A 25,067-nucleotide genomic window follows, 5' to 3' on the forward strand; every position below is an offset into this window, starting at 1 on the left:
GCCCAATTAGTAATTGGTTTGTTAGGTTTGGGAGGGATTAGTTTCTTGAGTTCCCTGTATATACAGGATGTTAACCCCTTGTCTGATATATTGCTGGTCAATATTTTTTTCCCAATTAGTTGGTTGTCTTTCTAGCTTGGTTGCGATAGATTTAGCTGTGCAGAAGCTTTTTATTTTAAGGTAGTCTCATTTGTCGAGTCTCTCTCCAACTTGTTGTGACCCTGGGACTCAGTTCAGGAAGTTCCTTCCTGTGCCTATTAGTTCAAGTGTTTCTCCTAGTCTGTCCTGCAGTAGTTTCAGATATTCAGGTTTAATGTTAAGGTCTTTAATCCATTTTGAGTTGATGTTGGTGCATGGTGATAGGCTGGGGTCCACTTTTAGTTTTCTGCATGTGACCACCCAGTTTTCCCAGCACCAGTGGTTGAAGAGGCTGTTGCTTCCATTGTATGTCTTTGGCTCCTTTGTCAAATATCAGCTGGCTGTAGACCTGTGGATTTATTTCTGGATCTTCTACTCTGTTCCCTTGGTCTTCGGGTCTGTTTTTGTGCCAGTACCATGCTGTCTTTGTTATTATAGCTCTGTAGTATACTTTGAAGTTCGGCATGGATAGCCTTCCCATATTGTCTTTATCCCCTAGAATTGTTTTGGCTATTCTAGGTCTTTTGTTGTTCCATATGAATTTTTGGACTGTTTTATGTATTTCAGTGATGTACGTCATTGGGATTTTAATAGGAATTGCATTGAATTTCTATATTAGTTTTGGAAGTATTACCATTTTTACTATATTAAGTTGGCCTATCCAAGAGCATGGGAGGTCTTTCCATTTCCTACTGTCATCTGCAATTTCTTTCTTTAACTTTTTATAGTTTTCATTAAATAGTTCTTTTACATCTTTGGTTAGGTTAATTCCTAAATATTTTATTTTTTGGGAGGTTATTGTGAATGGGGTTGCTCCCTTTATTTCCCTCTCTTCTTGTACATTGTCAGTGTACAGGAAGGCCACTCATTTTTGTGGGTTTATTTTGTATCCTGCTATTTTCCCAAAGTGATTTATGATTTCTAAGAGTTTGTGGATGGTGCTTTTGGGATCGTGAAGGTATAGTATCTTGTGGTCTGCAAAAAGGGATAGTTTAACTTCTTCTTTCCCTATGTGGATCCCTTTAATGTCTTTTTCTTGCCTTATTGCCCTGGCTAAGGGTTCCAGGACTATATTGAAGAGGAGTGGAGACAGTGGGCCTCCTTGCCTTGTTCCTGATTTTAGGAGAATTGGTTATAGCTTTTCCCCTTTAAGTATAATATTGGCTATTGGTCTGTCATACATGGCTTTTATTGTTTTTAGAAATGTTCCTTCTATTCCTATTTTCTCCAGAGCTTTTAGCATGAATGAATGTTGAATTTTATCAAAGGCCTTTTCTTCATCTGTGGCGATAATCATGTGATTCTTGACCTTGGCTCTGTTGATGTGTTGGATTACATTTATTGACTTAAGTATGTTAAACCATCCTTGCGTCTCTGGGATGAAGCATACCTGGTCATAGTGTATAATTTTTTTATGTGTTTCTGGATTCTGTTAGCTAGAATCTTGTTAAGGATCGTTGCATCTGTGTTCATCAAGGAAATTGGCCTGTAATTCTCCTTTTTGGTTGGGTCTTTGCCTGGTTTGGGGATGAATGTGATATTGGCTTCATAGAAAGAGTTTGGGATAGCTCCCTCCTTCTCTGTTTCTCTGAAGAGCTTGAGGAGTATGGGTATTAGTTCTTGTTTAAAGGTCTTATAGAATTCTGCTGTGAATCCATCTGGTCCTGGGCTTTTTTTTGTTGGAAGACTTTTGATAGCTTTCTGTATCTTGTTATAGGATATTGGCTTATTTAATTGGTTTACTACTTCTTTGCTCAGTTTGGGCAACTTGTATTTCTCTAAAAATGTATCCATTTCTGCCAGATTTTCTTCCTTTAGAGAGTATAACTTTTGAAAGTAGTCTGTTAGAATTGTTTGGATATCTTGGTCACGTGTTGTGATTTTTCCAGTGGCATCCCTAATCCTGTTAATATGGGTTTCTTCTCTTCTATTTTTAATTAATCTTGCCAACGGACCATCAATTTTGTTTATTTTTTCAAAGAACCAGCTTTTTGTTTGACTTATTTTGGTTATAATTTTCTGATTTTCTAATTGGTTAATCTCTGCTCTTAATTTGGTTATCTGGCTTCGTCTAGTAGCTTTAGGTCCCATTTTTTCTTGTTTTTCTAGCTGTTTTCATTGCAACATGAGATTATTTACTTGGTCTGTCTCCATTCTCTTGATGTGGGCACTGAGGGCAATAAATTTGCCCCTCAGGACTGCTTTTGCTGTGCCCCACAAGTTTCTTTGTGAGGTGTTTTCATTTTCATTGAGTTGTAGGAAATGCTTTATTTCTTTTCTGATCTCTTCCATTATTTAAATCTTCCATTGTTTAAATGGAAACAATGAAGGCATGTTGGAAATCCTAATGAAAGGATCAACTTGTTCAATATATACTATGGGTACATATGAAGTGATCACAATGAAAGCCTATCATATTCTGAAATATTCTAAACAGAAGGAAATAGTGAGCTTGAGAATAATTGCACATACACAAATGGAGGAATAAAATGTAGGAATGAAAATGTGTAAAAAAGCTTTGTCAAAAGTTGAGGAGAGTATTTTCAATAAAGCAAAAGTATATGTAGAGACACATACAAAGTAAAAGGCCTAAAGATGAAAGGATAATCAATATTTTTATCAATCTTGGGGCCTGAAATCTGGGACTGGGTGCTGTCCCTCAGCTCTTCAGCTCAAGGCTAGCTTTATAACTTGAGCCACAGCACCACTTCCAGGTTTTTCTGCTTATGTGATGCTGAGGAATCAAACCCAGGGCTTCATGCATGTGAGGCAAGCATGCTACCAATGAGACATTTTCCCAGCCAAAGATAATCAAATTATTGAGCATAACATCTACAGCAAGCTGTCTTAGCATGAAGCACTCACAAATTAAATGCATATACAGGGATGATTCTCTAAACTAGAACAGAAATGGGACCGATATGCCATAGGTGTACACCCATTTCCATAACATCTGACTCCTCAGTAGAGTCTATATAAGTCAAGATAACATGGCAAGATATCTTTACAATATTGAAGATAAAAATCTAAATTATCTACCAAGAGTATTGCACCTAGCAAAGCTATCCTGTAGAAACCCCAGAAGGATAAAGATGTTCTCAGAGAAGTACAGTTAAGAGAATGTATCTACCCAAACCCTTCCTACAAGAAATTCTAAAGTAAGATTTTCAGAACGCAAAACAGAATCATTAATGTACAAGAAAAGGATATGAGAATATATAACCTCTGTCCTGCGAACACAATGAAAGTTGAAGTACAACAGCAAAATGCGTCACAGAAAATAAACTCAAGAAAAATGAGTAATTCATTGATGAGACTTCAGCAGTTATTTGAAGAGAAACATAAGAAAGGAAATTCAATCATTTCCATGATTCAATGTGTGAGAACAAATAAAATATCAACTCCTTTGGCACACAAGGGCAGTTCTCAGAAGACAGTTTATGTCTATAAAGGCTTGCATCAACAAATTAGAAAAATCTCAAATCAATACCTCAATGATGCACCTTAAAGACAGACCTGACACTTTCAGGAAGTTGGTGGCATCATCACAGCTCAACACCTTGCATGTGTCTGACAATTCCTGTATCAACTTCACCTCATGAGATCCACAACAACCAAACATAAAACAGATGGAGACTCATTTAAATAAAGGAGAAATATCACAGCAGCAACACAGGAGCAGAATATATCAAGACACCATGCAGACCACTGTTGAGTGGCTGCAGCCTCTGCCCCTAGTCTCCCCAGGCAGCCTAGAGAGACCCAGAAGGACATGCCTGAAGTGCCACCAGTCAAACCTTAAACAGAGAACAATGTGATACTGACAAAATCACACAGCAAAACACTAAGCCTACAGACACAAGGATGGAAAGCAGGGCAGCCTTCCAACTCAGCTTGCAGACCCCTATGGGGCTGCTGCTGCTGCCAGACAACACTAAGGAAGAAAGAAACACCACAGGACAAGGGTAGGAAGAAATGGGAAGAGGAAGGAGCTTGAGGCTGCCATATCCAGACACAGAGGCCCCCTCAATAAGACTCCTGCTGCCCAGCTCAAAACTGGCTCCAAAATCTGTTTGTAATAGGGACTCCATGATCTTTTCAATATATTCAGGAAAATTATTTGACAAGATTCAACAACACTTCATGATAAAATGTTTAGAGAAGCTATGAATCCATGGGAGGAGCCTCAATATAATAAAGGCTATCTGTGAGAAACCTAGAGCCAGCATTATACTTCACAGAAAAATTTAAAGCCATTTGCTCTAAATTCAGAACAACACAAGGATGCCTTCTATCTCCATTCCTATTGAACATACTGCTGGGATCCTTAGAAAGAGAAAAAGGCAAGAGCAAAACATAAATTGGATCCAAATAGGGAAGGCGAAGTAAAGGTATCTCTCTTGGTGAGAAATACGATCCTGTACTTAAAGAATCATATAGGATTCCTCACCCCAAGCTACTTGAGTTGATTCAAACTGTGGCAGAGGAACAAGGTATCAAACCAAACAACAAAAATCCATAGCATTTGGAAGTGGCACTGTAGCTCAAATGGTAAAGTGCTCATCTTGAGCTGAATTGCTGAGGGATAGCGCTCAGAGCCAGAGTTCATGCCCCACGATCAAAAAAAAAAAATCCATAGTTTTCATCTGTTCCAACAATGAGAAGAGTGATACTGAAATCAAGAAAGAAACACAATTTGTAATAGCCTCACAAGATACATAGGAATTAACCAAATATGGGAAGGATCTATATTGTGAAAACATTTAAATCTCATATAAAGACCTTGAAGCTGACTTAAGGAAATGGAAAAACTTCCCATTCTCCTGGTTTGGAAGAATTAACAGTATAAAAATGGCAATTTTGCCCAGAGCAATATACAAATTCACTGCAATACCAATAAAAATATCTGTAACTTTCTTTAAAGAATTAGAGAAATCAATCAAAACATCCATATGGAATAATAAAGATCGTGAATAGCAAAAAAGACATCCTTAGCAGGAGGAACAGAGCTGGAGGAATATCAATACCAAAGTTGAAGCATTATTACAAAGCCCTAGTAATAAAAACATCTTGGTACTGGCAAACAATAGGTCTGAAACCCAATCAAACAAAACAGAAGACACAGAAACAATCCCACAAGCATATAGCCACTTAATATTTGATAAGGGATCCAAAAACACAGCTTCCAAGAAAGATAGCCATTTACACTAACAGTGCTGGCAAAATTGGCTATCTACATGCAGAAAACAGAGGCTTTTTACCCATATATCATATTGTACCAGAATCAACTCTAAATGGATCACATAGCTTAATGTAAGGCCAGACAATGTGAAAATGTTACCGGAAGTGCTAGGGAAACACCTAAGTCTTCAAGCCACAGAGTGAAACATTCAAAGCAAAGATACATAATCACATCAAATCAAAGAAACACTGGATAAATGGGACTGAATTGAACTGAATAGATTCTGAGTAGCAAGGGGCATAGCTAGGAAGATATTTGAACAGACCACAGAATGGTAGAAAATCTTGACTACCTATACATCAGATAATGAGGTCATATCTATCATATACCTAGTGCTAAATTTTAGCAAGACAGAAGGTAACTCCCAAACTCAACAACCCAATCAATAAAAGGGCCAAAGGCCTTAGAGAGATATCTCAGAGGAAGAAAATAATGGTCAATAGATGCATGAAGTAGTGTGTTCAACACCTCAGGAAACATTACATTTGTCTTTCATTTGTTTCTGCTGTGGTTTTTTTCCGAATGGTCAGAGTTACTGGTATCTATACCCTTTTTCATCTATATAAGCTTACCTGATTTGTGAATGGAAGGAGAATCAGAGAAACAGAGTGAACCATTGCAACAGTGATATTCACTAGACACCATGTTGGAAATAGAACTTTTAACTTGGGAAGGAGGGAAGATGGAGGGAAGGAAAGTGGGGAAACCAGGGAGAGGTTATTACTGTTTAAAAAAATGTGCTCCTTGCATGTGTACCTGTAACCCCTCTTTGCATTACCTTTCCAGTAAAATAAAATTTAAAAAGAAGAAATGCAATTCAAAATAACATTAGGATTCTGCCTAGTCCAGTTACAATGACAATTATCAGGAAAAGTTACAATAACAATGGTTGGCAGGGATGTAGCCCAAAGGGAACCCAATTACACTTTTTGTGGGAATGTTATTTGTTCAACCACTCTGGAAAGCAACATGGAGGCTCCTTAAAAGACTAATTATAGAGCTTCCCTATGACCCAGCATTTCCTCTTATTGGCATATATCTGATGGATCACAAACTAGACCACACAAAAGTCCCAAACAAAAAAACATTATGGCAGCATTGCTTACCATAGCCATGATATGGAATCATCCCTGATATCTCTAGGTGGATGAATAAACAAGAAAACATGGTACATATATGTATGCACACACACAAACACACACACAGTGGTGATATACTTATCTATCAGAAAGAATAATACTTCAACTTTTTTAACGAAATGAAAAACCTTAGAAAAATTATATTAAGCAAAGTACGAAATATGGGCTGCATAGAATGTCCCAATAAGTCTATAAGTAAACAAACTAAAAGCAATAAATAATATATATTTATGCACAGATGCTGGAACATGATAATATATATAGGACCCTAGACATTAATATATGGAGGCAAAAGGAGAATATACATAAGAGTGGTGGAAAAGGCTCAATGGTTATGTAAAGATTACTATATCAAATAATATTCTATGAAATTAGCTCCAAAGCAGAAGCATTTTTTTAAAAATTTCAATTGTTGCTATTTCATTCTCTTTAACTTTTGTTTGTTTGTATTTTTGCCTCATTTTTGGGGGGTGAGGTCCAGTCGTGGACCTGAGCTCTGGGCCTGGGCGCTTTCCCTCAGCTCTTCAGCTCAAGGCTAGCACTCTACAACTTGAGCCACAGTGCCACTTCCAGTTTTTTCTATTTGCTTATGTGGTGCTGAGGAATCGAACCCAGGGCCTCATGCACGCAAGGCAACCGCTCTACCACTGAGCCACCTTCCCAGCCCTGTTAGTTTGTATTTTTAAGAGTAAGGGAGAACATATAAAATATGGAACAAGGATGAACTAACACAACAGTGCCTAGTTCACTAGGCACTATGTGGAAAATGAACTAGACATGTTGTGGGTGGGAATAGGAGGGAAAGACAGGGAAACGGTTGTGAAAAAACAGACATGATTCAAAAAGAATAGTACTCATTACTCATGTACCTGTAACCCCTCTACATATCAACTCTACAATAAAAATAAGATATGATAAATACATTTAAACCCCATAAGTAAAATAAACAGGCCCTTCAGAAGCAATGAAAAGTGTGGGATGGGGTTAGGTTGGGAGTGGTGGAGGAGGATAATGATCAAGAGGTACTGTATTCATGAAATGCTAATGGAAACTCTTGTATAACTACATAAAGAAAATTATATTTAAAAATGAACTAAATTTACTGGTAATAATAACTATACCACTGAGATGGGCATGTCCTGACATTGTGATTATACAATGAGGATACACTAATGCTACCATCACAATCACGTGTATTGCAGCTCTGTTTACTAGAGCCAAGATATAGAAGCAGCCCAGATGTCCTTCAATGAACAAGTGAAACAAGAAAATTTAGTCAATATACACAATGGAAATCTGCTCAACCATTACAAACAATGGCATAAAACCATTCATAAACAAATGGAAGTACTTGAAGAGGACTACATTAAGTCAAGTAAACAAGATCCAGAGAACCATAAATTGTATAAGGTCATAATTAGTAGGAACTAGAACATGTCTGGGTGGCAGCCAAGCATTTGTAATTGAATTAACTGAGCTATAATTGAATCTATGGAAAACACAAATAGTATAAGTTTTAGAAAGATAGAGTCAAAGTCCAAGACATAGACATGAATACTTAGAATATCTGTACAATGTATATGGATTTGTGGGTGTGTGTATATGGTGTACGTATATATGTACACACATACACACACATACACATATGTACATTCATTATTGAAATGTCAAAATTCAATGAACAATCCAAAATTTAGCCCTATGGCAACCAAAAAAGAAAAAGAAAAGAAAAGCAAAGGAGGGAGTGGGGTTGGAGGTGTGGGTAAGAATGTTAAATGGGGTGACATGGTTCAAGAGACACTCTATTCATAAACTGATCTGTTGACAACACTTTATACTACTACCAAAAGAAAATAAAATTTTAGAAATGAATAAAACTTACTGTCGTCAATGATTATACAAGCCCAGCTGAGTAGGTTCTAACAATATAAATATGGTAGACAAATGATACACATAATGTTTATAACAGGGGAAAATTATTAACATATTTAGTAATTGCCATAGAACAATGTAATTTTAAATATTCAATTTACAAATAATGAGAGGAATACAATGTAGTTGCCATTTTCATTTGTATAGTTTAGTATATTATCTTAAAATATGTTTTATGTTTTTATTGTTAAGATAATGTATAGCAATGTTAAAGTTACATGAGTAAGGTAAAGAGTACATTTCCTATAGAGCATTATAATATTTTTTATTTTTATTTTATTGCCAAGGTGATATACAGAGGGGGTATAGTTACATAAGCAAGGTATTAAGTATATTTGTTTTCTAACTCATTACCCCTTCTCATCTTAAAATATTAAATGAAAAAGTGTCATTATAATTAAATGAAAAGATTTCATTATAACATGTCTCTACATTCACTTATGAATTTGATCATAGCCCTGTACTACTTGTGTGTCTATATTTTCTTTTATTTTCTCCTTATCATCACAGGTAGTTGTCATCATTCCAGAACAGATTGTTTTAATCTATTTTAAGTTCCACAAGTACCACAAAATCTGTAGCAAACAAATAAATCTCATAATATATAGGTCTAACAGTCACTACTATTGAACTCACTTAATAAACAATGAAGTCTCTATAAAAGAGGAAGCTTAGAAGAAGCTTCAGTAGGCCTGGAGAAGAAATTACATAATAGAAACAGTGTGACATGATCTGTCAATGACTGGGAATGGAAAGGCAGTAAATTCTACAAACAATAGTTAGATTAGCTGAATGAATAAAATCTCCAGTCCAAACAAAAGGTTGATTCCAAGAAATTCAGGTCACTATCAATGGCCTTCAATAAGAGTAAGAAAATAATGTAAGCCAGACCTAGAGGAACAAAAGTTTCATGGTTTCTCTGAGTGTAGTAGCTAGAATGTACCTATAAATCTACAAGTAAACAAAAACGTGGTAAATAATGAAATGACAACAACAAAAATCTTGAATGTCATAATTTATACAGGTCTCTAACCATTCCCAACAATGAGAACAGGGGAACATACTTGGCAGAGAAACACAAAGAAGTAATACCTATGTGCATCTGATCATGTAAAATAATATTTGTCAAAAAGAACTCCAGCAAATTGGAACAAGAGAGATTTTTTTCTTTATTAATGTTTTTGTGGGCATGGAGTCACAGAAATGGTGGCAAAAAGGGTAAACAAATACAGCAGTGCTACTCACTAGACACTATGTTGAAAATAAGCTATAGAACTGGAGGGTGAGGATGGGAAAGTAAAATAGTGAGAGAAGGGGTGACATTGTTTGAAAAGAAATGTTCTCTTCATCTTACTTATGTAACTGTAACCTCTCTATACATCATGTTTATAATAACAATAAACAATACATCAAACAGAAAAAGGAGTGGAAGAAGGTAGTCCATGAAATGAAAAGGAAAAAATGCAGAAGCATCCTTATCATATCACATCAAATAGATTTTAATCAAGGCAACCAAATGTGCCAAGTTTGTAATGCAATGATGAAGCAATCAGATCAACCATATGACATAACAATTGTAAATGTATACTAACTCATGATCAAAGCACTTGAGTCTATATAAGCAGACTTTGAGCTAATCTTTCATACAATTATAGCTGAAGATTTCTTAGAGAGACATCTAGACCAAGTAAACAGGGAGGTATCAAAATTAAATTTCACCCTTGATTAGATGAGCCTCACATCCACTTACAGAACATTTCATCCAATGTCTGGACAATCTATCTCTCATCAACATATTGAGCATTCTCCAGGAGAGATCATGAGATAGGACACAAAGCAGGCAGATTTTAAAAGTATAAAAAGTAAATTGAACACACCTACAAACCACACTGTAGTAAGTCTAAAAATTAAAAAGGAATACACAGAAAGAAAATATGCCCATAACATCTAAATGAAATGCCTTGTTTCTCAATCAGAAACAAAGCATTTAATTTAAGAGCATTCAATGTAATTAAATGATTGATACATTATTAAATTATTTGTTTTTCAAGGCATATTTCAAGAAGTTTACTGAACTTTGGAACAATATCAGAATCTATGCATATAAAAAAACAACAAAATGAAACTGTAACAACCTTTATTGGAATCAGGAATAGAGATGCTATACTAGAGAACCTATGTGGCATCTCAAGGAGCAAGAAAAATAAAAACAAAATTAGTAGAAACAATGAAATAATGAAGTAGAAGAAAAAGAATTAGAGACTAAAAACAATAAATTAGAAACTAGAAACAATCAATAAAGCCTAAAGGAAGTTCTACAAGAACAACAGGGTGATAAAACTGAAGTAAAGGAACAAAGTTCCACATATCAAGCGACAACTCCAATTATTCTGGATGCCAGAATCAGTATGGTGAAAATACCTGTACTAAGCTGGGCACCAGTGGCTCATGCCTATATCCTAGCTACTCAGGGCAGGAAAGTCCGTGAAACTCTTACCTCCAATAAACCACCAGAAAACCGGAAGTGTTGCTGTGGCTCAAGCGGTACAGCGCTAGCCTTGAGCTGAAGAGCTAAGGGACAGTGTCCAGGCCCAGAGTTCAAGCTCCACGACTGACAAAAAAAAAAAAAAAAAAGTACCCGTACTAGTGAAAAACCTTTTACAAAAGGTTAAGTACAGTCTATATTAAAATTGCTGAGGGCGAACAATTGTAACAGTGATGTACACAAGACAATGTTGGAAACTATCCGTACAGCTTGGGGACAGAGGTTGGGGAAAGGGAAAAAATAGGAAAAAATTGAAGAAAAGGTAAAAGATGACAATAAATGTACTCATTGCATTACTTACATAACTAAAACCCTATGTACATCACCTTGAGAATAATATATAAATATTCAGAGACTAGTAAAATTAAATGAAAATTTCTATTATTTCCTTCACAGAAATAAAAAAAGCAAAACAAAATGTTATGTAAAAGAAGCCTCCATTATCCTGGGCTATCTTAAGACACAAAAATAGCTCAAAAGAAATCCAATCAAGGGACTAAAACTTGTGATGAAATGTACTCATTATTTTACTCATGTAACTGTAACTTCTGTGTACAGTGTCCTTACAATAAAATATATATTAAAATATAAAAAATTAGAAATAGAATCACAACGAAAAAGGATATTCAATCATATGGGCAATCCGGACATCCTGTAATTATTTATTAACCCAGAGAAAACTTGCACTTTTGGTAATAGCATATAAAAATTAAAGTTTGGAGATCTTCAAGAAATTAAAACTATCTCTACTGGTGGCTTATACCTGAAATCCTGGCTAAAGAAGAAGCTGAGAGCTAAAGATTCTTAGTCAAAGCAAACTGTCCAAGAAAAGTCCAAGACATGTTTTATCTGCAGTCAAGCAACAAAGAGCTAGAAGTGGAGGTGTAGCTCAAGTGTTAGAGTGTCAGTGTTGAGATAAAAATGCATGCAACATTCCAAAGTAAGCCAATCACTACTGGCTTATTCCTAGCTATCTCAGAAAAGTGAAACTGAGTAGAAGAAATTAGAGATATGGGAGGGAAAAAATTATGTGTAACACTATATGGAAATGTTTATAAATTAGAGAGTGAGTATAATCAAAGTACGTGACATGAAGTGTGAAACTACAACCTGGACCAGATACTTGGTACAAGCACCCTATTTTATCAAAATTGGCAAGCATCAGCTAACCTCAGTGGGCATAGACAACAGTCAATCTCTCACCTACTGATGTCTAACTGCAGTGCTTTATTTGTCTATAGGAAAACCTTCGTCAATAATATTTCTATCTGGAGTCAATAGCATATATAAAATGTTAATAACCTAGACTAGACTTTATTTGTATCTAGGCTTAGCAAAGAAACATCCATCGGCTGAAACCATATTACTCAGCATGTGTATATTAGCATCTTATCAAAAGTACTTAAACGCAATTTGGAAAATTAAAAGAATGAAACTCAGCATAACATTGGGAAATCGTGTGGAATATAAAGAATAAGCTAAGCCAGATCTTAATGCTTCACACCTTTATTCTTTTTTGGGGTGGGGGTCCGGTTGTGGGACCTGAACTCTGGGCCTTGGCACTGTCCCTCAGCTCTTCAGCTCAAGGCTAGTGCTCTATCACTTGAGCCACAGCGCCACTTCCGTTTTTTTTTTTTTTATTTTTGCTTATGTGGTGCCGAGGAATCAAACCCAGGGTCTCAGGCATCCAAGGCAAGTGCTCTACCACTGAGCCACCTTCCCAGCCCCCACACCTTTATTCTTAACTACTTATAAGACTGAGAACTGAGGATCATGTTTTTAAGGCAGCATGGGCAGGGATATCTGTGAGTCTCTTATCTCCATTAAACTACCAAAAGGTACCAGATGTGGAACTGTGCTTCAAATGCTAGAGCACTACCCTTTAAAAAAAAGTTCAGGAATAGTCCACAGGCCCAGTGTTCCCAGGACCAGCACAAAAGTAAGACAGATAAACATATCAGTGATGTATAAAATGAATCCATGCATCTCCTATAGCACAGAGAGAGTAATTCCTATCCTGGAATCTCTGCTCACAATTGTGGGCAGCTGCCTCTGGCTATACTTGTCATACCAGCATTAAAAAAAGGTGCCAATGATAAAGAAGATGATTTTTTTTGCAAAAAAGAATCAGATAGTTTGGGAGAATTTTTTTCTATTCTTTTCTATTCATTTTTCTATTCTTTTTTTAATTGTGAAAATACTGTACTGATGAGTTACATTTACATGGGCAAGATAATGAGTACATTTCTTATCAAGCATTGTTACCTCCTCCTTTGTTTCCCCTTCCCATCCCTTCCCAGGTCACCCTTCACTCTTTCCACCCCACCTTGCCAATGTTGTAAAGTTCGTTTTTTGACATAACGACTTCTACATTTCATTGTTGAAATGGGTCCACCTGTATCCCTATTTAAACTATTTGTTTTTTCCCTTCCCCTCCACAAATTATACCAACATCAAATACAGTGAAAGCAGGGGTTATACCGTGGGAGAGTGACACACAAAGGAACAAAGAAATCATCTTATAAATATTTTAGAAACAATCACATGAAAGAAAATACATTTGAATAATTCTTTTCTCTTTCCTTTAGTATACCACTTATTAGTGAGACTCTGAGATGCAAAAAAATTCAAAAATATGCATGTAAACAAGTGGAAAGAACTAAACTTGGGAACATAAAATTCTCCCACAAGGAATCATTCATAATGCTGAGCTGTCTGGTAACCCTGGGTGGTAGAGCATATCTGACATGAAAGAATGCCAAAATACATAGTTTGGCACAGTAACTGTTTGTGTACACTAAGACTGTATAAATGTGTGTGCACATGAATATGTGTGTTTGTGCCTGTTCTAGGGCATGAAATCAGTGCAGGGCAACTGTTGGTGTGCTTTTTGGCACAACTAGAACACTGTTACATGAGCCACAACTTCATTTCCAGCTTCTGCCTGGTTAATTGGAGATAAACGTCTTAGAGATTTTCCTTTCTGGTGGGCTTCAAACCTCCATCCTCAGATATCTGCCCTATGAGTAATTTGGGATTATAGGCATGAGCCACCATAAGAAATTTTTATCAACATTCTCAAAATATAGATGTTACTACTGACCTAGCGGTAAGGAAATGGAGTGGCATTCTTTTAATACAGAATGAACATATGCCACTTACTGTGGTTGATTATTATAACTTCACTTCATTTTCCACAGTGACAGATGAAATGGAGGAGATACAGGTATGCTGAAGAAAAGTAAAGAAGTTACAGGAGAAACTACATGGAAAGAAATGGAGCCCTCTCCTGCCAGCAGGCAGAAAAATCACTCAATAAGAGATGTAAGGCAAAATAATGAAACTGAGCTGTTCCTGGGGCAATAAGGATGGAGGTCAGTATAGAGGAGATAGAGATCATTGATGTGTTCACCCAGAGTTCCCTCACCCATCGAACATCCTCAGAATAAATCTGTAATAGATATAAAATATTAAATTCCTTACATCTTGTTCTCTTCTTGCCTGGAAGCATGGCTGTTACTGTGATCTATTCCCAAAGTGTAGAGGGGGAAAACCCCAATTATCATCACATCTCCATCTATGTGTGCTCAGTACTTCATTGTAGAAAAGCAGCTAGTGCCAACCAATGACCTGACAGGGAGGGGAAAATGGAGTAGGAGGAGTATCAAAGTGAAAGTGTACATCCTGAAGCATCTGCCAATCAGAAATTCTGGCTGGAGATGAGGCTCACAGTTCCAGCTTGTGTATTCTTATATCTTTGTATATGTGCATATGTATCTTTATTGACAGAGATCTACACTATAGCTCACCTCTAATTAAAGTCTCTCTGAATCCTCAGAAGTAATGTATAAGACTGTTCCAAGTAGCCCTACATCAAGAAGAAAATCACAAGTTAGGAAACATATTTTCAGATTTGCCTTTTTCACTGCAGGTGCTTTGATTTCATCCAAGACCACAGATAGTGAGGCCCCAGAGATGGAGTTACCTTAGTTGTAATTTGTCCAAAGTCTCTATCAAGGAAGTATTTGCATGTAAGTCATTTGGGATGATGCAACTGGATTGCATGAGATGATACCATCTCCTGTGAATGGTGAAATGGCCAGAAAAAAGTGGTTGTGTTGGACTTGCCAAGTAAAGTTATAAGGGAATATTACTTAGAGTGTCGATTTCAAACACACCATATCCAGACGAATATCGTCTTTTTCCAAATGACAACTCATATTTTCAACACCATAAAGATGCCAGCAGAGTCCAGAGGAAGATGACAGAGGAGAAGTTGGTGGCTAATTAAGCTCTCACATAGAAAGCAGTTTTAATTAATATAATTCATCATATCAACAGGAACAATGATAAGAAGCATGTGATTATCTCAATAGATGGAGAAAAATATTTGACAAAATCCAACACCCCTTTAAAAGATAAAGCTCTGGAAAAACTAGGAACACATGGAACATTCCTCAATATAATAAAAGCTGTATATGACAAACTTATAGCCAACATTAGACTTAATGGTGAAAAAAAAAGCCATTTCCTCTAAAATCAGGAATAAGAGAAGGATGTCCACTGTCTCTACTTCTCTCCAATTTAGTATTAGAATGCCTAGCTACAGCAATAAGACAAGATATAAACAGAAAGAGAATCCAAATAGTGAAAGATGAAATAAAATGCTCCCTCTATGCAGATGACATGACCTTGCATTTAAAGAATCGCACAGACTACACTCCCAAACTACTTGAGCTGACTCAAAACTTTGCCAAGTAGCAGGGTACTAAATTAACCCTCAAAAACAAATGGCTTTTCTGTATGCCAACAATGAGAAGAGCACGGCTGAAATCAGGTAAGCAATTCCTTTGGAATAGCCTCACAAAACATAAAATACATAGGAGTTACTTTAACTAAAGAAGTGAAGGACCTTTCTGATGGAAACTTTAAAAACCTGAAAAAGGAAATCAAAGCAGAACTCAGGAAATGGAAAAACCTCCCATGATCCTGGATCCAAAGGATCAACATTGTGAAACTGGCATTACTTCCAAAGGCTATCTACACGTTCAATGTGATAACTATCAATATTCCAACCTCATTCTTCAAGGAACTAGAAGAAGCAATCCAAAAATTCATGTAGAACAATAAAAGAACCTGAATAGCAAAAACAATCCTTAACAGAAAGAATATTTCTGGAGGAATATATATACCAAATTTCAAACTCTACTACAAAGCCATAGTAATCAAAACAGCTTAATACTGTCACAAGAACAGACCTGAGGACCAATGGAATACAACTGAAGACCCAGAAATGAACTCACAGACATATAGCCACCTAATCTTCGACAAGGAAGGTAAAAAAAAATGAACAGAATAAAGAAGTAATCATCAATAGATGGCGCTTGCAAAATTGGTTAACCACCTGTGAAGAAGAAAAGTTAAATCCTTATATCACCCTGCACCAGAATCAACTCCAAATAGATCACAGATCTCCAAGTTAAAGCAGACAATCTGAAAACATTACAGGAAGGAACAGGAGAGCCCCTGGCTAAGGCCGAAATTTTTTTAATAGAGGCCCAGAAACACAATAAATCAAAGAAACTTTGGACAAATGGGATTGCATGAAGCTGCAGAGCTTCTGTATAGCAAAGGCCATAGTGAGCAGGATCAATAGAAAGCCCACAGATTGGTAGAAGAACTTCGTTCGCCATACAATGGACAAGGGTCTCATATCTAAAATATACTTAGAACTCAAAAAATTAAATCCCCCAAAAACAAATCCTAAAAGAATCAACAGCCCAATAAATAAGTGGGCTAAAGGCTTAAAGAGAAACTACTCTGAAGAGGAAGGAAAGATTGCCAATAGACACATGGAGAAATGCTCAACCTCCCTAGCTATAAAAAATGCAAATCAAAACAACATTGAGATACCACCTCACCCCAGTTAGAATGGCTATAATCAAGACCTCTACTAACAATAGATGCTGGAGGGGATGTGGATAGAAGGGAACTCTACTGCATTGTTGGTGGGACTGTAAACTTGTCCAACACTTTGGAAAGCATTATGGAGATTCCTCAAAAGACTCCACACAGTGCTCCCTTTGATACAGCCATACCATGTTTGGGCATATACCCAAATGATAACAAACAAGGCCATACTAAGGCTCCCAGCACAACTATGTTTATTGAAGCATTATCTACCATAGCTAAGATATGGAGTCAATGCAGATGCCCCTCAGTAAATGAATTAAGTGAAGTGAGCCAGACCCAAAGAAACATAGATGGTATGGTTTCCCTTATTTGCAATAACTAGTACATGTCTAGGACAAGCACAAAAGGTGAAAAATTATGTACATATGACCATATAAGATATATAAGATAATGTTATGTGAAATAAACACCAAGATAGGGACACAAATATTTTTTTCTTGCTTGCTATTTTTTCTAATGTATTTTTAATGTACCATGTGATTTTTCTGTTTCTTTGTATGTTCCTTCGCCACTGTATAACCCCTGTTTTCACTGCATCTTGTACATACATTTCTCTAATTTGGGGAGGAGAAGGGAAAAAACAAAATGCGTAAATAGGGATACAGTTTGACCCATTTTAACAATGAGATGTACACGACATTATATTGCAAATGAACTTTACAACTTTGGTTGGGGGGGAGGGGAGGGCCGGGTGGAGATAATTTTGGAGGTGGGAGGGACAGGATTTTAGGGAAAAAACAAAGGAAGAGGCCACAAGGCCCGATAGGAATTATACTCGTTACCTTGCTCATGTAACTGTAATCCCTCTGTACAATATTTTTACATTAAAAATGTACAAAAAATGAAGCCACAGGAAAACCACACACCACAAGCAAGCCAGAGACTCCTCCAAGAGACTGGTTATGGACACAGGGGAGATGTAAGTTTCTCCCCTCCCCCCAAAAAAATAATCTAAGAACACTTTTTCCAACCTAATTTTTAGAATTTTTTCAAAAAATTATTTTTTCATCATTTTTATTTTTGGTGTGTGTGTTTGTTTTTTTAAACTCTACACTTTTCACTTTTGGTCTTTTGGGGTTATTTTTGAGTGACTTAATTGCTGTTCTGCTCATCCCCAGATATATACCCATCTCCAATTATTAGACTTTATCATTCATTATGTGCATACCTAAATTAAAAATTTATTACTTAATTCACACTCAGCCTTAACTCTTTTAATAGTAATAGTATCCCTTTATACTTATATAATGTAAGTGCTTTATTTTTTAATTTTTAATTTTTTCATTTTTCATTTTTTAACCTCTCTCCTGACCTTCTATCTTTCTTCTCTCAATATTTTCTTTATACTTATATAATTTTTATGTTTCCTTTTTAAATTTTTTTTCATTATACCTTGTTTCTTTGTTTCTCTCCTCCTTTCCTTCTGTTTCCTCTCTCTGAATTTACAATTTGGTTAAATTCCCTCTCTCCTTTTCCTTCCTCACATTCTTCTAATCTTATTTTCTTCCCACAATGCTCCCTAAACCTAATAATTTCTGCTCTACTGAATTCTTCTTTGAAATTTTTAGTCCACTGATCTATAGTTGTTTGTTGTTGAACTAGATTGTACCTGTTGAAATAGATTGTATATGTATTCATTTTGACTGCTTCAAACAATCTGGGCAACTATACAGTTCTGGTTGATGCTTGCCTAAAAATAGTGTTCTAGAGAAAAATTGGTTTTTCTTTCATATGAAATGGGCAGAACAAGCTGAAGAAACACAAGAAAAATGGAAAGTCCAAGTATATCAATTCTCATTCATAATAATCACGTGACAAAACAGTTAATAGATAATCCAGAGGAGAGTTCACAAAATCCTTTACAAACACTACCTGTAAACATGCTGAATGAAAAGATTGAAAGACTGCAATGGGTCCTGTGTGAGTGTGATAGGGAAACAGGTGAGCACGATAAGGAAAAGTGGGAGTGTGATGTGGATAAACTAGGATTAACACAGTAAATTTGTGAGCATGATGAGGCTAACCAAAGATTAATACAGGCATTGCATGAGAGTAAGGAAACTAACTAAAGATTAATACATGCATTGCATGAGGATGAGGAAGCTAACTAAAGATTAATACAGGAATCCCATGAGCATGAGGAAGCTAATCAAAGATTAACACAGGAACTGAATGAGCAGATGAGAACAGACAAAGATTAATACAAGAATTTCATGATATTCAACAAAAAATTACCAGCTCCTCTGGGACATATCAAAGGCAGTACTCACAGCCAAGTTTATATCTCTGAGTTCCTATATCAACAGATTGGAGACATCTGAAGCAAACAATTTAATGAGACACCTGAATCTCCTTGCAAAAAGAGCAACAACCTAAACCCCAATCCAGTAGACAGAAATAATTAAAATTAAGTCAGATTTAAATGAATTAGAACCCAAAAACCATAGAAAGTATCAACCAAACAAAGTGTGTTCTTTGAAAAAAAATTTAAAAATTGACAGCCCCTTAGCAAATCTTATCATGAAAAAAAAGAGAACACACCCAGATAAACAAACTCAGAGATGAGAATGGAAACATCACCACAGAAAAAAACAAGACAGAACATGAGAAGTGAATACTTCTCAAACATTTATGCTAATAAGTATGAGAATCTAGAAGACATGGATGATTTTCTAGCAAATATCGACATGGCAAAACTAAATCAAGATGATTTAAATCAACTTAACAGACCCATATCAAGCATCAAAATAGAAACGGCAATAAGAGACCTCCCAACCAAGAAAAGCCCAGGACCAAATGGATTTACAGCTGAATTCTACAAGACCAACAAAGCAGAACTCACACCAATACTCCTCCAATTCTTCAATGAAATAGAAACTTAAAGTACACTACCAACCTCTTTTTCTGACGCCACCATAACCCTCATGCCCAAACCAGGCAGGGGCTCATCAAAAAAAGAGAACTGTACCCATTGCTTTGATGAACATTGATGTAAAACTTCTCAACAAAATTTTGGCCACAGCCTCCAAAGATGTCTCAGGGAAATTCAACCTAAGGCATTAAAGTCCTCTATCAATCTTGAAAACCAGAGCATGTACAAGAAAGACACTATGTTGAAAATGAATTTTACAACTTCAGGGGTAGGAGGTGAGGGAGGAGTCTGGAGGTGGGGAAGAAATGTATGGTAGGGAAAAAACAAAGGAGGGAATGATAATGCTCAATAAGAAATGGACTCTTTACCTTGCTCATCTAAATGTAACCCTCTGTATGGTATCTTTACTAGATAAATAGATAGATAGATACATACATACATACATTGAGATATAATCCGAGAAGGGTATAGAGCAGGAAGCTTCTCCAATTTCCATTCATGACGATGAATATTTACAAGGAAACTCTCAGGTTCATTTCCCTTTATAATTCCAATATTGTCCTTCAAAATTTTTTTAAAATCTTTTTTTATTGTGAAAATACCATACAGAGGGGTTACAATTACATGGGCAAGATAATGAGTACATTTCTTATCAAACTTTGTTGCCTCCTCCTTTGTTTCCCCTACCCGTCCCTTCCCAGCTCCCACAAACTCTCCCCCTCCCTCCAAAATTGTAAAGTTCCTTTTTTGACATAACATCTTGTAAATCTATCTCATTGTTGCAATGGGTCCACCTGTATCCCTATTTAAACGATTTTTTTCCCTTTTCTTACTGGTCTTATTAACTCTTGACACACAGTGTTAGTGTTTGCCCAATCTAACTGTTTTAGAATTATTTGCGATCCCTCAGAAGGAGGGAGCATCCTAGTAATAGCGTCCTCTAATCTGGCTATAAATTCCTCATACAGTTCCTCAGGCCATTGCTTAATTCCTGATAAAACAGTAGTCTTTCCTTCCCCTGGTGGTAACTTTCTCCAGGCCGTAACTGCGAGTTTAGTAATAGTTTCCAAGGCCTCTTTTGGGAGCTTAAGCTGCTTTTTAATATCTGCGTAATCTTCCTGACCAGTTAACATGGAGAGTGTAGACTTAAAGCCTGAAGTGGTGAATAATCGCCGCTGCACTTCCCCTTTTACTAGATCCTCATATTCTGTCCTCCACAGTATGTACTGTCCCGGGGTAAACACAGATTTTGCAGTTTGATACCAATCATAAGGAGTCAGCCAATTGCTTGCTATGGAGTCCATTATTGTTAAAGTAAAAGGGGCAGAAGGACCCACAGTCTTTACTGCTGTTTGTAGTTCCTTTAATAATTTTAATGATAGGGGCTCCCATTGCAGAGCACCATAGTCCAAATCTATAATAGGGAAAGTGAAAGCAGTATGGCCAAGCTTTTTGGCTTCTAACATGGCTGCTCGAAAACCTGTGGGTGGAAGTGCGGGCGTTTTTACTTTCTCAATATCAATATCCCAGTCTCCGTCTAAAGCTATAAGTGGTTTTTCCTCATTGTCTATTTCCATTTTAGAGGCTCTTTTAGTCGTGCCATAGCTAGGACACTGGTCCGTATCTTTCAATTCAAATGTTTCCTCTGCTGTAGAATATGTTTCTTCTGCTAACCACTCAAATTCTGATTTTCTTCCATAAGATCTCTTGTGTCCATAAGGAGAAAGCTGTCATAGGGACTGCTGCTGAGCCATGAGCTTGGTAGAACTCCTTCATCCCCCATCCTACCCTTTTCCAATCTTGTAGAGAAAGGCTTCCTTCCTCCGGGAACCAAGGATTAGTTTGTAACACAAAATCATAAAATTCTCCCACTGGCGCTGTGGAGACTTTAATGCCTCATGCTTTTAGCATATGTTTTAAAATAGAGACAAACTATCCTTATTCTTAGAAGATGAACTCCCCATGATTCACTCCTTATCTTTCTCAGCCGCAGCTGAGGGGCCTGCAGCACCCCAATGAGTATTAGACTAACTATTCCAGGTGAAAAGAAAAGAGAGAAGGAAAGATATTTACCTCCCAAGGTTCCTTGGCCAAAGAGACTCCTTCAAGCCCCACCTTGGGCGCCACCTGCGGCAGACCGGCTCTTCAGGAAGGCGGAGGACACCTAGTGGGGGTAACTGGAACAGGTAGGGAGATGGCAAACAGACAACTCACACACAAGAGGAGTGAATGCTGAGTGCGATTTATTGCAGAGGATGACGAGCTTTTATAGAAAAAAGTCTCCATGAGAAAGGGCAAAAGGTTACACAATCTTGTTGCAAGGCTTTGGGTGGTCACCAGCTGGTTGCCTGATCTTGTTCTTGGATGATGAGCTATGACGATAGGTACTTGTTTCAGGCTTTACCTCAACAACCCCATAAGAATAGCAAAGTACAATCGGTTTTGAGATGCTTCTCACCTATTAACCATTAACCAGAGCATATGGGCAAGGTGTTAGACAAAGGCATAAACTCTAGTATTTTATTTTTACTTCTGCTTAGTTTTGTATTTTATACATTTCAAATCTTTTCTAAGCAATTGTGCTTCTTTGCCAATCTTCAGAAGGTCCTTAATTTGTGGCCAAAAATCATGATATTCAGTATAATTAGCTAAATCTGGCCATACATCAAATTCAGGCTTATAGTGTCTTCTCTGTAACCCTTTCACATATCGTTTACTCTTCTCCATAGAGGCCTTAACTGTCTCATAAGATCTTCCTTGTTCTTTTTGATAGTAAGCACCAAGGAAGCCTAGATCTAGCAAGTCTCTCAGTAAATGGAAGTTTACTGAGTAATAGGAAGTTTTTTCTCTTAAGTAATTTACCCAACGGTTGCCATCCTTATCATACACACCTGTAAAAGGCTATGGATCTGGGGGAAGTCTTTGAGGCCCTCTTGATAAGGGAGGATCCCACCAGCGTCCCCTAATAAGCCACTGCCACCTTCCATCCACAAATCTTTTAGGAATCTTATTTAGTTTTTGGTCTAAATATCCCTCTACATCTTTCTTATCTACAGGGTATCTACTGTAGATACTTCAGGATTAAAGGGAAGTCTCCAATAGCCATACACTCTTTCTGCTCTAGCTGTGCCTACAGCTCCTTGTAAATTTCTTACAAACAATTCCTACTGCTGAAGTGAAGTCATAAAACCCCCAATGCTTTTATTTTCACTTATGACTTGTTTAATAGCCTCCATAAGAGGGGTTTTCAGGGTAGCACTTAAATCTGGTGGATTAGTCATATTCTCAGGACACTCATCGGATGTTGGAGTCGTCATCACTTCCAAGAAAGAGCCTTGAATAAGAGAATGAGTATGAGTATGAGAATGAGCATGAGTAAGTATAACAAGCAGCAGGAACAGTAAAAGAATAATGGGCACTCCTATGCAGTGAAGAAAAGAGAAACAGGAACAGGAACACATCTTTCATAGGGGATTGCCAGACTTTCCACGAGGTAGGCCTCTTTGAAGCCCCATTCTCAGATCTGATACCAGATGTTCCATGCTAAGCAGACTCCACTGGAGTAGCCGTGGCAAAGAAAGGCAATCCTCTGGATGCAATGCTACCTCTGCCTAGACCGAGTGACTTCCCCAGGGTGGAGCTGAGCCTGGCAGGTCAGGTCAGGCTCCTGCGACCTACTAAATGACTTTTTTGTTTTCTTCCAAGGCCTGAGTTGGAGCTAGCTGCTCAGCTGGGCCTTTGTCCATATCAAAGTTGGAGATTTCTGGTGGTGGGGAATGGGCGGCCTTCCCTCCTCTGCTGCCTGAGAAGGAGTAAGGATGTCAGGGTACTACTAATGCGAGAGTCTTGGTTCCTGGGTCTTCTTTGGTCTGTGATCTGTAGGATGAAGATAGTTGCTCCTTCTCAGTTCTTGCTGGTGGCGAGTAGAATCCACTCGCCTGCCACGTCTGACACCTTTGTCCTGCACTCTCTCTGTTGGTATGGCAGCTATGGCCACTGTCGCTGCTATTGCTGCCTCCGCAGCCACAACTACCAGCAAGTGCTCAGATCTGGCTCCTTGCCTGGATTTTCCCACTCTGGCCAAACTCATTGTACTGTGATGGCACACTTGGTGTGATTCTCTAGCCTAGGACTATTCACTGGAACACTAAAACTGCTTTCTATGCATGAGCTTGTTTAGCCTCCAGCTTCTCTTCCACCATCTTCCTCTGAATCCAAGTCTGGAGTTTTTGCTACTACAACCACAATTACCACAGCCCCAAATTGAGTTGTGTTGCTTCCTTGGGCCAGAGGAGAGAGGCACAGGGATGGGGAGGCGAGGGTCCTTGGCCACTTCTGCTGCCACTGCTCTGCCTTGTCTGGCGCTGCCTCCCCAGGCTTATGCATGCCAGTGCAGGGTGGCTCTGAGCCCTGAAGCATGTCTGGGGTTGCCCCGGGTTGGGCCCAATTCTTACAAGGGCTGGTGCAGAAAGGGGCTCACTGTGCTACAAGCCTGGAGACTTTTGAAACTACCAGCACAATTACTAGAGCCCCAAACTTAGTTGGGTTGCCTTCACAGGCTGAGGGAGAGAGGCACAGGTCTGGGGAGTCTAGGGTCCTTCGCTGCTGCCACTTCCACCGCCCTGCCTCGGCTGCTGCTGCCAACTCAGGCTTATACAGGCCAGTGCAGGGAGGTGCTGTGCACTGCAGAGAATCTGGGGTTGCCCCAGGATAGGCCCATGAAAGCCAGTGCAGAAAGGTGCTGTGTAGTACTGACAGCCTGTGCTTGTTTGTTGCTGCTACTGCTGTTGGGTCTTCCCTGGTCTCGACTGGGCTGTTCCTGGAGGCCGATGTGGAGAGACTGTGAACTGCACATCTGGGGTGGTTCGTCACCACTGTCACTGCCACAACCACTGCTCCTGCTGCTGTTGCTGGCTGCCACTCAGGGCTAGGCTAGGCTGTTTATGTTGGCCTGGGTGGAGGCACTGTGCCTTGTGGGGGGAGGGGATCTTCATGCAGGTTCTGCATTCCAAGTTTTCTGCTTATATTATCCAGTTTGGAACTAGCTATTGGGAATTGTCCCAGAGCCTTGGGACACTTGTAGCTCTGTGGTTTCAGGTGTGGAGCCCTGCCACTCAGCATGGGCCCTGCTGACTGCAAGGGGTGAGGGAAGGGTCTTCCTACTTTACTGTCTTTGTGTAAGTTCTGGAGTTTTTCCTTTTTCTTTTTTTCACTTCTGGTATCTGT

General features: G+C 38.0%; 1 protein-coding gene across 1 annotated transcript in view; it reads right to left on the minus strand.

The window, feature by feature from the left end:
- The window catches only part of LOC106000700, a 51,984-nt gene extending 27,288 nt beyond the window's left edge, over positions 1-24,696 (minus strand). Inside the window, 3 exon segments of the mRNA XM_013035985.1 lie at positions 20,808-21,545; positions 23,010-23,175; positions 24,594-24,696. Of these exon segments, the coding sequence (XP_012891439.1) occupies positions 20,808-21,545; positions 23,010-23,175; positions 24,594-24,696 (1,007 nt within the window).
- Between the last annotated feature and the right edge of the window lie 371 nt (positions 24,697-25,067).

This window comes from Dipodomys ordii, unplaced genomic scaffold, assembly GCF_000151885.1.
Source record: "Dipodomys ordii isolate 6190 unplaced genomic scaffold, Dord_2.0 Scaffold235, whole genome shotgun sequence".
Classification (NCBI taxonomy): domain Eukaryota; kingdom Metazoa; phylum Chordata; class Mammalia; order Rodentia; family Heteromyidae; genus Dipodomys; species Dipodomys ordii.